The sequence below is a fragment of the Brassica napus genome, chromosome C4 (assembly GCF_020379485.1).
Source record: "Brassica napus cultivar Da-Ae chromosome C4, Da-Ae, whole genome shotgun sequence".
In the NCBI taxonomy this organism is placed as follows: domain Eukaryota; kingdom Viridiplantae; phylum Streptophyta; class Magnoliopsida; order Brassicales; family Brassicaceae; genus Brassica; species Brassica napus.
This window is the reverse complement of record NC_063447.1, coordinates 26,537,340-26,551,537: the sequence shown is the minus strand read 5'-3', so window position 1 is coordinate 26,551,537 and position 14,198 is coordinate 26,537,340. Positions and strand designations below refer to the sequence as shown.

At 43.5% G+C, this 14,198-nt stretch overlaps 1 protein-coding gene across 1 annotated transcript; it reads right to left on the bottom strand.

Annotated features, from left to right (window-relative positions):
* Positions 1–7,656: 7,656 nt before the first annotated feature.
* On the bottom strand, positions 7,657–9,963 carry LOC125585938. Its single transcript, XM_048755670.1, has 3 exons — positions 8,625–9,963; positions 7,902–8,513; positions 7,657–7,760 (listed from the first exon to the last, which is right to left on the bottom strand). Exons 1-3 carry the CDS (start codon positions 9,961–9,963, stop codon positions 7,657–7,659), a joined length of 2,055 nt encoding a protein of 684 aa, XP_048611627.1.
* Between the last annotated feature and the right edge of the window lie 4,235 nt (positions 9,964–14,198).

Here is a 14,198-nt window from a genome sequence, read left to right as displayed (position 1 = left end):
AAATAAATTAAAGTTTTGAAATTATTAGAAACAAACATAAATGAATGTAAGACATGTTCCCATTCTAGAATAACTAAAAATCGTTTAAATCATTTGAAAACACATAAATTATTCAACGCATAAAAATAAGCTCGTATAAAAATCCCAAATCAGTCTAAAAATTGATCTCACTCAAATTACCCTAAAGAGTGAATTACTCTCTCAAATAAAATAAGAGGTTCAGTCGTAGTAGTTATGGATCGAATCCACAAGGACCTAGGGAACCTAATAAATCTAATCAGGGTGATTAAGCTACGTTGATTATGTTTAAATATAAATAAGCAGGTTGTGAGCAAGACAGTTGCTCGATTGGTTTGATTGGGTTTATATGTAGATGAATAGCTAGACTTAGGGTTTCTATTCAGATAATCAGGATTATAATCTTATAATGCTTGATAGTTGTATGCATGATATTATAGAGCTCAAGCTCTTAATAACAAACCGATCGGCGTTCGCTTTCTAGGTTTGTCTATTGACCATATGAAGTGTCGATCGATGATTCTAGAGGAATATCGATCGATACACTTGTTTCACTGTCGATCGATTATTCTATAGGAATATCGATCAACGATCTTTAGTCAAGCTTTACGCACGGGTTGAATAATGCCTACTAGGCTTCCTAGATCAGCTTTCGCCTTACTCTTGCAATCCTAGCTCAATTAGGATGGATTCAGGGTGAGATGCAAGTGATAACTTGAGTCTACAACTCCTTGGTCAAGTTCTAGCTAGCTAAACTAGAAACATGCATTAATGACAATCCTAATGATGAATATCACAAATAGAAATCTATAGTTGGGGCTACCCCTCATAACCTATTTAAACCCTAAACCTAACAATAGAACTACTCAGACATAGCTAAGCAATTCATAACAACAATGATAAGGTAAGAAAACTGCATCGATAAATAGAAAGATAGATAATAATGGAGTTCCAATCACAAATCTCTTTGGATTTTCTCTCTAACTCTACTAAAATCGTAGAAAACCTTTGCTGTGAAAATAAGAAAACAAGAAAGCACACTTTGCCTCTAACATGTTGGGAAGCTATAAATATTAGGTTAAAACTCGTCAGGGGTAATCTTGTAAATTGGTGAAGTCTTGGGCTCTAAGTCGGCTTGGACCAAAACGGGTTTTTGCGCGCTTCGCTGTCGATCGATGTCACAGGGTGTGCATCGATCGATTATTTCTTCTAAATGTCGACCGCTGGTCTTGCTCGACGGTCAGCTCGGATGGTGTCTCTAATTATATCGAAAATGCTCCAAAATCATCACTTTCTTCCAAAACACTCTTGAACCTAAAAATATACTAAATAGACTTTAAAATTTAATAATTAGTCATTAAAACACTTATAAACTATGAGTAAAAGTGGGTAAAATCCATGGCCTATCAACTCCCCAAGAGTTACCCTATTGCTTGTCTTCAAGCAAAACATACATGCAGTCTCTCTGAAAGGGGTTTGAAAACAGCAGGGACTCACAGATTTAAAACTCATAATCATCACCTTAGGAAATCCTAGTCTCAGAAGCACACTATACCATATCCTAGTCTAGCAACCAAATTCACCTAGCCAACAACTTAGCAAATCCTGTATGACAATCCCCTCTACCAACCTCATTTCTTGCATAAATAAAAGTGTAGGCCTTACCTTGGGAGTATCGATTACATGATGCAAGGATGCTCAAACAAGTATCTGGACCTGCAGGTAAACACGAGTTTCTTTCCTCTCTCTACTAATTTCTCTCTCAGTCAAAGTCTGCTTATATTACAAGATCGTTGACCAAGATTGGACATGCTTCCATGAATCAAGCTTTAATGGTTTTAGCCACCAAATCATGTTCACTTCTTTTTGACCTATATCCTAGGATTTTTGTGAATTAAGGCCTTAATGGTTGTAGCCACCTAGTCCTGTTCAAATCCTTTACCTATAGAATTCTTATGAGTCAAGCCTTAATGGTTGTAGCCACCGAATCCTGTTCGAATTCTTTTCTTAAATTATCATCTATAACTATATATATATATATATATTTTTTTTTTAAATCTAAATTTCGAAATAGAGAGAGAGAGGGTGATATATCTACACAAGGCTTTACCTTTCAGACTTGTTTGAAGAATCCAATCCCATGTATACCAAGCCCCAAGACAAGCAATGTTCAGCTTAGTTAGGCTGGAGGTCAGCTTTGGTTCATTTCAAACATTCTCAGCAAGTGTAACATAGTTGACATGTTGATCCACTTTAGTATCTTAGTGCTATCTGCAAGTAGTAAGTCTATCATGGTGTGGTTAGATAAAAAGCAAAATCAATAAGTTCATTGTCCTCTTCTTGACTCAATAAAAACTTATTTTTTAAAAACATTTTAATAAGACTCATGAAATAAACTAATATCAGTAAACCTCCCCCCAGACTTAAACTACACTGTCCCCAGTGTAATTTTAGTCGGAGTTATGGTGATAACTAAAGCAAAAGGACTCAATGAAACAAGTTAGAACAATATACTAGATCGGAATAGATGTCGATCGATTTAAAGATGTTGTCATCGGTCGCGGCAGGTGATGTTCTGTCGATCGATTTCGGCAGTGTTTCGTCGGTCGATACTCTTGGCAATCATCTACTCAGATCTTTTTTTTTTAATGACCTGCAAAAATTTAAAACTAGCATAAGTACTAAACTAATAAAAATTAATTAAAAATTACGTAATAGTGGGTTGCCTCCCACTCAGCGCTTTGTTATATCCATTTAGCTTGACTTTGGAGGTGATGTGGTCATGTGGCTAGTGTTGTGGAAGGATGGTACTTTCTGGGAAGCAAGTCTCCATCTCTTCTATGCTTCTGTTGAACCATGTACCAGTGAAGTCTCTCATTGCCTCATCTCCTCTGCGCCATTTGTCATTCATTGTTGCAGTTGTATTCTCTATCTTCTGCAATCTGTCTCCAAAACAATCAAGTTTGAACTGATGCCTTACAAGTGTGGCGTATGTGTCATCTGAGATCTCCTTTCCATGGTTGTTAACATCAGACATTTCTGATGTCACCTTTGTTACTAGCTGTCCTCGGTCTGTTGGTGTGGCTTGTGGGAACCAAAATTCACACTGTTGACTTCCGTTTAAATAAGAAAAGTAGGAGAACCCTAGTTTCCCAGAGGTCCCGGATATCTGCTAATACCACACGCCAAGCAATCAGAACACGAAATAAAAATGATAAAATATGAGAAATCAAAAAGATCTTATTCCGAATTCGCGTTTGAGAGTTACAACAAGGTAAGAGCCTGGGCTGCGAGAGCTGTCGGCGAGATTCCTAGTTCTAAAACCCTAAAGCCGCTAAACCTAATTAAGTCGCAGCTCGAATAACAAAAACGGAAAATTGCCTAAATCGCTCTAAGTGCTAAGTTTTTTTTTGCTGTCCCCCTTGCCTCTAGCCTAAGACTCCTTATATACTTGCTCCTAGGTCGGTTTGCGCCTTTCCCCTTCTGCGCTTAAGCCGTCATAGCTCAAAAATGGAGATACTTCAATTTTCCCGATCTTCGTGATTATCTTTGGAAACTTTACATTTATCCGCGGAAACTTGACATTTATATTGCCTTACGAACCAAGCATAAACCATCATAAGGCTTATGGGTCTTCGGTTAAGAAATCGTAAGAGGGCTTCGAGCTACGTTTTAGGTCTCTTTGGGCCGTCTTTGACTCGAAACATTTATTACGGTTTCTTCGATAAAAACAAACTTCCCGCGGTTTTTATCGTAAAGTTTGACTGATGACTTCGAGTGATGAGAAACAAAGAATGGTTTAGCCATGGCTCACGGGAGATAGCATTAAAGAGTAGACGAGAATGCATGGATTCGTGTCGTATCGACGTTAGCGACCGAGCTTTGGCTCGAGCTCGGTCGCTAGAGCCGTGTGTGTGCTCGGTCGCTACGTAGCGACCAAGCTTTGGCTCGAGCTCGGTCGCTACGTAGCGACCGAGCCGTGTGCGTGCTCGATCGCTATGTAACGACCTAGCCGCGTATGTGCTCGGTCGCTACTTAGCGACCGAGCTTTGGCTCGAGCTCGGTCGCTACGTAGCAACCGAGCCGTGTGTGTGCTCGGTCGCTACGTAGCGACCGAGCATTGGCTCGAGCTCGGTCGCAACGTAACGACCGAGCTTTGGCTCGAGCTTGGTTGCTACGTAGCGACCAAGTCGTGTGTGTGCTTTGGTCGCTACGTAGCCACCGAGCCGTGTGTGTGCTCGGTCCGCAGACAAATAGTAACTTCCTATGCCTATAAGAAGGAAGGTAACTTCTTCATAATTTTTGACTTGCTTATTCTCATAAGAAGTTTTTTTTTTGAAAAATTTTCCCTCTTCATGTTTCTCTCTTTCTTCTTGTTTTCTTGAATTTTACAAGATGTCTGGCAAAAAGAAGACTTCGAAAAGAGGTACCTCTCTCGGTTCCTCGTCCGAAGATGTTCATGACGAGATTCTTGTACCGAAGGTCGAGTTCGTGCCTCACTCGATAGATCCAGCCGAAAATGCGGCATGGTGGACAGCGAGATATGGTTCGATTACTCCTCCTATCAAGAAGTCGTTCCCTGTCATGAGTAGTCGTTCGGTCGAAAGGGGTGCGCCGAGCAGAAGCACTAGTGACTTTCTTCAGACCGTCCGGTCGTTCTACCGAATTCCACACACGGTGGAATTTCGCATTTCTCCGGACAGTTATTTTACTTGTTAAGAGTCATTCGTGGTGCGCTGCCGTTTGTGGTTCCCGATTCCTAAAGTCATCGTCCGTGTGCTTGATCGTTTTGAGGTATCGATAAGCCAGCTGAATCCTACCAGCCTCCAGCATCTCACCGGTGCTGTGATCCTGAGTTATGAGCATGGTCTCTCCCTTACCACCGACCACTTCGAAGCGCTCTTTAGACTGCAGCTCGTCTCGAAGCCGGACAATTACCGGTTGGTCCCTCGGAACCATATGTCGGTGATCAAGGGGTTCACCTCCAACTTTAACTTGTGGAAGAAGTTCTTCTTCTTCGTCCGTATAAGTGCTGCATCTGTCGAGGAGAGCTGCATTCCGTTGTTCTGGAGTAAACCGAATGACGGTCCCTTCATCAACCCACTCCCTCCATTCCCTGAGGACACGGTCGAAATGAGGGATCTCCTCAGGAACGGCCCGTTTTTCTGGACGTCCTTTACGCCGAAGAGAGTTCGCAAGGCGTTGAGGCTCATTTGTCCCGATTTCGAAGGGGGCGTGGGAACAGACAGTGATTCTGGGTCTGATGGTCCTGCTCCTTGCGACGATCCCGCTGAGGAGACAATCGTGAGGTCTCCGAAGGGCAAAGGCATTGACCTCTGCGATATAGACTTTTCCGTAGATGATTCTATTCTCCCAGGATGGGATCCGGATCTTGCTTACGGTGACGGTAGCGGTATGAGTGAGGCGCCTATCCCAGATTTTGACGATTTCTTTGCCGGTCTACCCTCGTGTTTTGATCCTCCCTCATCAGTGGATGAAATGGGAAGGTCTAAGATAGTTGCGAAAGGATCTCGTATAATCAATGGGGTTAGTTGCTTTTTTCTTTTTTAGAAATTTTACGGATAGGATCATGCACTTTTTCATTCATTTTTTTTTAAACGTGTTGTTCATTTTTGCAGGGTCTGAACTAGCTCGGCTCAGCTCTTGAGGCGAGCCATAGGGAGTCCATGGTTTATCGCTTTAAGGCGGAGAAAGCGGAAAAGGACCTTGCTCGTATGCAAAATGAGATTTTGGAGCGAGATTCAAAACTCGCCAGGGACCACGAGAAGGCTGTTCGTTGCGTGGAAAGGATGGATAGGAGAGAGGCCGTCGAAGTGATGAGGAACCGTGCCTCTCAGTTCAAGACTGAGTATGGAAACCTCAAGGATGCTTATTCCTTGGTGGGCGATTTTCGCGAGTGTCGCGGCTCAGTTGGCACCCTTTGGAAGACGTAGGCGGACGACTTTGTTTTCGAGGAGGAGATGAGGGACATGAAAGATGCCATGAAGGAAAATGCCCACGCTGAGGCGCTTATTCCCCCGATCGATGGGAGGATCCAGGGATTCTGGGATCCCATCCCGGTTTCTCCCGATATGGAGGAGGTCGCGACTGAGGTTGCTGGTGACGATGAGGAAGTGAACTATCCCGCGGATGCATTCGGAGCTTCCTTGTCTGGAAATTTTAACTTTAAGTTGTGAGTATCGAAGTCGGTGTATGTCGGGGAGCGATTTCCCCTTATCTTGTGTTTATGGCCGCGTGGCCTTTATTATTCGTATCTGGCCGAGTGTGGCCTTTATGCTGAGACTTTGTGTGGGCCTTTTTGGCCGTTTTTTATCGGGATTGGCCATTGGTGGCTTTGAATCCCTACCGCTCTGCGGTTTTATATATATGATGAATATTTATCAAAGTACCTTGTTCTGATTATGTGAAATAAATATGAGTTGTCGTCTCATATTTACTTCTAACGAGACGTTCAATCTGGTGGTTCGCTTGAGATGTGATTTTTCGTAAAAGTCGCTTGTTTACTTTTACGAGGTTTTCGTGAACTTTAAGATATGGACGGTAAGACATGGTTTAGGATCTCGTATCATTTTTAGATATCATGTCTTGAGATGTTTGAGACCAGTGCGCTGGGTTTAAGGCAAAACCTAGGTTTACTTTTGGTTTTAAGGTTTTATGTGGTGACTAGCCGGCGATCAATTTTTCTGTTGCGATTTTAACCTGATTCGTACCGATTTAAAGTCTACGATAGGTTCTCGGCTTATATTACTTGTATGGCATGAATCGAGCATCTCTCCAGAGATAATTTTTAAGCCAACTGGAAGTGCTAGACAAAAATTTCGGATTTTTTTGTAGCGCGCTATTATTCTTGTGTTAGATGTTCGAGGATCAGAAGAATGATCGGGTTGCGTTTGTTTAAGACGGCTGGTGTGTTCGTCGGGGCCAATCGACGAGTGGGGTGTAAATACTCTTTGAGATTTTTATGGTCGGGTTCGGACAGTTGTTTGCAGAGTTTCGAATTTAACTTGGCGACTTCTCGCTGTTGTTTCGAAGACTATACATATGTTTTAGGTGTTTGAAGAATGAAGGCTTTTGCGATTTATGCCAGATAAGACCGTTGACAAGAGTCTAATGTTTGTAGAATTTTATTTTTAAGCGTGTCTTGAAACGTTTTGCGTAGCTGAAGCGTAAGAATTCGGAAAAATGCGTATTGTAGTAAAAGTTTTAAAAAGCTCGATTACAATGATGCATCTTTTAAAACGTGTGAGTATACGAATATACGTACCCACCCCCCCCCCCCCCCCCCCCCATTTTAGAGTGGGGGATAGCTGAACTCGTCTTTCGACGACCTGCCTACGTACCTCTTTCGAGGATCAAGCCATCTCGTAGTTCTGTTTTATGCCGCGAGTGTTCTTACTCGGCGGTTGTTGCCGTGCTGACCGCCTTAATCGTGGAGACTGTGGCAGGGTCGACGTTTTTTCTGGGTTTTCCGGTTGAGTCATAGCGTTGATTTCAGAATCGTGTTGAGTCTCGATGTCCGAATTGTCTCTCTTTGAAGTGTTTTTGGCCAAAGGCTGAGTTAACTTCGCGCGTTTGCGTGTTGCCATCGCGGTGGTCGTGATTTTTCTTAACTTATGCTCAGCGAGAAAGCAAAGCCGCGACTGTTTCTGACAACCCCAGATGGCTGCGATCCCGCTCTGGGGTCGGGAATTTGACGCCGAGGTGATATGTAGACGGAACGGCTTTCATGGCGTTAAGCCATAGGGTTCCCATGATCACGTTGTAGATGGCAGGATGATCGACCACCGCGAAATCGACGATTTTTGTGATTTCCTTGGCCATGACTGGTAGCTGGATTGATCTGAGAGTCATCGATACTTCACCTGAAAAACCCGTCAGCGATTTTGGCGTTGGGGTAACTTCCCCGAGTTCGATGTTCATCCGTTTGAGAGTGTCACAGAAGATAACATTAACCGTGCTTTCCGTGTCGATGAGGACTCTCGCAACTTCCAGATCTCGTATGATAAGATCTATGATGAGTGGATCGCAGTGAGGTTCATCGATTCTGCCGGCTTCGTCTCTCGTGAAAGTTATCGAGTTGTTTTGACCGTCTCGGGGAGGAGACCACGTAGGCCAGTTTGCACTTGATTCAGCCTTTCGCTGGTAAGCCTTGATGGCCGAGACCGTGTTGTTGCAATACTTTGATCCTCCGATGATCATGTTGACTCTACGACGATTGTTATCGTTTCCTTTGTCGTCCGGTCTTCTTCCGCGTTTATCCCCTGATTGGTTTCTTTGAGGGGAATTCTCCGCGGGCGGATTCCTGTCCGTCTTTGGAGGGCGATCGGTCTCGAGGATGAGATCTTTTATGCTGGCTACTTCGGAGAGCTCTCCAGCTAGTAGCTTCGCAGCCAATCTCGCTCCCAGGACTTTGCAGTTAGTCTTGGAGTGCCCTCGGGTCTGGTGGAACTTGCAGAAGGTGTTTTCATCGTATCCTTGATTGCGAGTCCACGTATTACCCGTGGTTCGGCCTTGATCCGGATTGATCGCGTAGTTATGCGCCCCTTGGAGTTCTTCCCCCTCGTGATGGACGTACTTATCGTTACGAGAGCTTTTCTTTTTCGTCCTTTGATCTACATCTGTCGAGGACGGCTTTGTCAGTTTATGCTTCTGTGACAAAATTTTTGTTTCCTCTTCGATTATGATGTAGTGCTTTGTCTTGTGGAGGGCGTCTTGGATGGTCCGTGGTTTGTCGAGGGTTATCCATTTTCTGAATTTCGACTTGTACCATAGCGTTTTTCTGAGTGCGTCTATGGCCACCTTGTCGCTTATCCCGCTAACCCTTGACATAACCAGCTTGAACCGGCTTATGAACTCACGGAGGAGTTCGTCTTCCCTCTGGGAAAGACTCCAGAGGTCGACATCGGGTGTTTCTCTATCTATGAACATAGAGTATTGTTTGAGAAATTCCGACGCGAACTGTCGGAAACTTCCGATGGAGGTTCGCTTAAGGCGTGCGAACCATTTGAGCGCCACTCCTTCCAGATTTTCGACGAACAGACGGCAGTAGCCGGCGTCCTTTTCGCTATCCTTCAGTCTGGCCCTTCCCATCGTGATGTGGAAAGCCTGAAGGTGCGCTTTAGGATCAGTCCTACCATCGTACTTTGGTACTTTGATTTTTCCTGGGTCAGATACCCTTGTATCAGAGATGCGAGCGGTGAAGGGTTTCTTCCGAGCCCCCTCGAGCAGTCTATCGATCTCTGGGGCAGCGCTGGTAGCATGATGGATCTGGGATTTCACGGCCCTTACTTCCGCTGCAGTTTTGGTTATGCAGTCGCGAAGGTCGCGTATGTCCGATTTCTCGCCAGCAAATTTCCGAGCTTGTCGGCGTTTGCTGCGAGTAATCTCGGCCTGTTTCTTGGCCAGCTCCTCCTGTTCGATCCAGTAGAGGTTTTCCTCTTCTTCCGTCATTGGTTTTTCGAACGGGGAGCCCTCCCGAGCCAATCGGCTTCTGGTTCTTCTTGGATGTCTGTCAGCGTCGTCCTCGGTATCGTTGGAGACGATGCTGGGATCCAAGTCGACATGCTCGACTTCATCGACCTCTGTGTCCTTTGCAGGGGGTAGAGGACGTTCCCGCGATGTTCCAGGCCTTTCGAGTGGGGTTGTGAAGTCGAGTTTTCTTATGCGGATTTTCGTAGATCCACGGGGGAGGACAGCACGGGTCCTTGCCGTTAAGGTTTGGACCTTTTTCGTCAAGGTATCCACGAGTTTGTCCTGTTCTTCCGACCTCTTTTCGTAGGCGGAGAACATCTTTTTGAACTCCTCGAGCGTCGCGGCGTTAGCAGTTGCGTTGGCCGTGGAGACGGCCGCTTCCAGAGTGTTTTGATTGTCGTTGCCTCCTCCGTTGAGAGGAGTTTGCATGTTATTCGTGTTGTCAGTTGACATTTCTGATCGAGCGTGTTGTGGCTGAGAGTTAGATTGATCTGTACCCCCTCCCCCTCCTTCTAGCGCTAAACTGTGGGAACCAAAATTCACACTGTCGATTTCCGTTTAAATAAGGAAAGTAGGAGAACCCTAGTTTCCCAGAGGTCTCAGATATCTGCTAATACCACACGCCAAGCAATCAGAACACGAAATAAAAACGATAAATTATGAGAAATCGAAAAGAGAGCAAAGTAGATCTTATTCCGAATTCGCGTTTGAGCGTTACAACAAGGTAAGAGCCTGGGCTGCAAGATCTGTCGGCGAGATTCTTGGTTCTAAAACCCTAAAGCCGCTAAACCTAATTGAGTCGCAACTCGAATAACAAAAACAAAAAATTGCCTAAATCGCTCTAATTGCTAAGTTTTTTTTTGCTGTCCCCCTTGCCTCTCGCCTAGGACTCCTTATATACTTGCTCCTAGGTCGGTTTGTGCCTTTTCCCTTCTCCCCTTAAGCCGTCATAGCTCAAAAATGGAGATACTCCAATTTTCCCGATCTTCGTGATTATCTTCGGAAACTTTACATTTATCCGCGGAAAATTTACCTTTATCTTGCCTTACGAACCAGGCATAAACCGTCATAAGGCTTATGGGTCTTCGGTTAAGAAATCGTAAGTGGGCTTCGAGCTACGTTTTAGGTCTCTTTGGGCCATTTTTGACTCGAAACGTTTATTACGGTTTCTTCGATAAAAAAAAACTTCCCGCGGTTTTTATCGTAAAGTTTGACTGATGACTTTGAGTGATGAGAAACAAAGAATGGTTTAGCCATGGCTCACGGGAGATAGCATTAAAGAGTAGACGAGAATGCATGGATTCGTGTCGTATCGACATTATGGGAGAGTTTGGTCGCTACGTAACGACCAAGCTGCGTACGTGCTCAGTCGCTACATAGCGACCGAGCTTGGCTAGAGCTCGGTCGCCGTGTGCGTGCTCGGTCGCTACGAGCTCGGTCGCTATGTAGCGACCGAGCCATGTGTGTGCTCGGTCGCTACGTAGCGACCAAGCTTTGGCTCGAGTTCGGTCGCTACGTAGCGACCAAGCTTTGGCTCGAGCTCGGTCGCTACGTAGCAACCGAGCCGTGTGTGTGCTCGGTCATTACGTAGTGACCGAGCTTTGGGTCGAGCTCGGTCACTACGTAGCGACAAGTTTAGGTTTTTCGTTAACCGTTTGGTTGGTAGGACTGAGTTTTTTTACGAAGAATTTATTATATGATTTCCGACTATGGGTTATACGATAATTATTTTTTTGATAGTCACATGACTTTTTTAGACAAATCGCGGATTGTCGTTTAGCCGTTAAGTGATGGAGCGATGGTTTCTCAAATACTTTGGCTTGGCGTGAAGGATGTGTTCACTCAGATAGCCAAGGACGTTGTAGGTCAGGCATCAGACCGTGGTACTTTCGTGTTAACATTAAGGTCATGTTAGTTTACGATTGTCTTTAAAGGGGATGTCGAATTCTGGTTCGGATTTTTACTGGAAGGCGTAATTGACCAAGGGCCAAAGAGCGCTTGTCAAGATTGATATGCCAAGTTTGTCGGGGTTATTTGTGTTAATATGGCCGACAGTCATAGAAAACGATTCTCCGCCCTAGGTTTCAGTTATACGACGAATATTTCGTATAATGTTACCTATAGTCTTATGAAAATCGATTCGTTTTTGTCTGAGGAAGACGAAGCCCAAGAGGTTTGCCACATAATCATTGTGGAGTCAGCTGTGGGATGACTGCCTTCTCGGATGTGACCGAGGGAAAAGAAAGGCCGAAGCCAGCGAGCCGCAGGGCTAAAAATTGAGATCTATTAGATCGTAACCCGAAGAGATAAAGTTTAGATTGATCATCGGAAATCAGATCTTACAGCTTTGTGTTTGGTTTACAAAATATACTTCTTCGTAAAACCTGTTATGTTTACTTTCGAAAGATTCTTCGTAAGACTTGATCTGATTGTACGAAGGATTTTTCGCGTAAGTAATGGGGACCGGTTTTACAAAGGTTGTAAATCTGTGATATGTATACATATGTCAAAGTAGCGTTGTTTCTACGGGTTTTACGAGAAACGTTTCTGCTGTGATTTCGATCTTAGGTGAAAGTTGCTTGGAGTTACTCATGGAGTGTTACCGAAGTTTATTTCATTACGTTCTGGTCGCAGAACTTTTTTCATAGGTTTTTTGAGAGGATTCTCATGACACATTCATTTGTGGAACGAATTGGTCAACCAGAGGTAAATCTAGCCAACGATCGGGAAGAAAGTGTTCCTTTTAATGTGCACGATGCTACATCTAATCTCGAGTTTTCTTCATCGCAAATGTTTTCGATGCTTTTCCGTGACTCACTTGGTACAACGAAACTGAAAGAAATGCTTTGGTGCTTGAAGATTTCTCGAAATTTTTAAACGAAACTGGCTTTATAAAGCCGGAAAGGGCTTCAAGACTTTGGCTAATCGTCGAGTTTCAGTTTGATATTGGTATAAGTTTTCTATACGCATGATTGCGACAAGAAATGCTGTATAGTCTTTGAGATTATGTCCATGATCGTCTGAATATGTTGCTTGCGTTTAGACGAATTTTAGATTGTCGTTTGCCTACTTTGGACGATTTGCATTGACGAAAGCATTTTCTTGACGATTTGCAAAAGTTTTGAAGTTTGGGAGTATACGAGTATAGTATACGTACCTACTCCCTTTTTTTCTTACGAAAGAAAATGGTTGAACCGATACATTGAAGGGTTGTGTACGTTTCTTCTCCCGAGGTTTGGAATGATCGATAACCGGCTCGATTTAAAGACGACGTTGGGACTGTGATTTGGTTGTGTCCAGGTTGACGACTTGGAATATGTCGGTTTTAAGAAAATTGCTAGAAACAAATCGGTTTTAAGACGACGTTCATGTCTCTAGTTTTTACTCTCTTTAGGAAGCGAGCTGGATATGCGTGGCGATCGTTTCTCGATTTTCAGAGATTTAGATCAGTTTGCAAGATCTGGCTGAACAGTTATGGAACGATATATCGAGACAGGAAAAATTGCCTAAGACTTAGTTCGCTATACTATCCACCTAGGTTTTAAGTTCCCTAAAGTTCTATGGCAGTCTCAAAGGCGTTTTTATTTCTTAGTAACTTCCTACGAAAATTCCAAGTCTGATTTCAAAATTTTCAAGTCGGAAATACCTTAGTTCTCTCGAAGATTCCGGTTAGCATCTTCTTTGTTTTGCTTGCTCATTTGCCCTTACTCTTTTTGTGTCTGTCTTCCCACTTCGAATAGCAAGAATATTGATTTTTCCTGTACTTCTCTGCTTTCCTGACCGCGTTTTGGCTGCTGACAATATTGCGGTTTTCGTGTTCCATGTTTCAATCTTAGTATTATTTGATTTACGAAAATGATTAAGCATCTCGTCGAAAACTTTTTAGCGTTTAGGAATAGCCAGGGAAGATCGAGAGATACCAGGGATGATCAGGAAGACTCGCCAGGTGATGAGGTTTTGGCCACAGATCAAGGCGCGAGAGGAAGGATGGTGAGACCGTGGAGAGAGGTGGATGGGGGAATTTTGATTCTCGGATTTCGCTCCATCTCTTTCCTTAACCGAGACTCATTTTCTACGATCGTTGTTAGATTTTCGAAGGTTGTCATATGTTGCCAATTTTAGTTTTACGAAAGTTTTTCCGAAAAATAATATCGAGTTTAATTTTACGACATTTATTCTGCAAAATGTTATAGATTTTAATTTTACGAAAGTTGTTTCGTAAAATGTTGTCGAGCTTAATTTTTACGAGATTTGTTCCGTAAAGAGGTTTTCAAGGTTTGGTTGTACGAGAGCCGTGACGAGGTTAATTATTGCAACCAAACTTAGTCAGAAGTTTTTTTCTTCTCCGTGGGATTGATCTGTGGAAGTTTCGAGTAGTTTTTTTACAAAGTAAGATTTAGGTGACGAACATCGACAACTCGCGGAATTTGTTACTATGGAAGTGATACTTGAATTCTTACGAAGTTTTAGGCTTCAGAAAACGTTTTAGCGGTGGGGATACGATCTCCCATTTTGCTTTATTTAGTCTTCGTCAGCCGTTTTAGGTTTCGAGTGATTCTATAGAAATCAACTTCGTTTCTCTGAAAGTTATTTGGAAGAAGCACAGCCGTGGGGGTTTCGTAACCGATTTGTTGTGCTTCCTTTTTCTACGATTAATCTAGGGTTTTTCCGAAAGATATTCGGAAGAA

Excerpts from the sequence above, each read along its gene's own strand:
- LOC125585938 (XM_048755670.1), bottom strand. The coding sequence starts at position 9,963 with ATGTCAACTGACAACACGAATAACATGCAAACTCCTCTCAACGGAGGA. Across the intron at positions 8,514-8,624 it reads GACGAAAAAGAAAAGCTCTC|GATACGATGAAAACACCTTC; the intron begins GTAACGATAAGT and ends CTCGCAATCAAG. Across the intron at positions 7,761-7,901 it reads ATCGCTGACGGGTTTTTCAG|CCGTTCCGTCTACATATCAC; the intron begins GTGAAGTATCGA and ends ACGCCATGAAAG.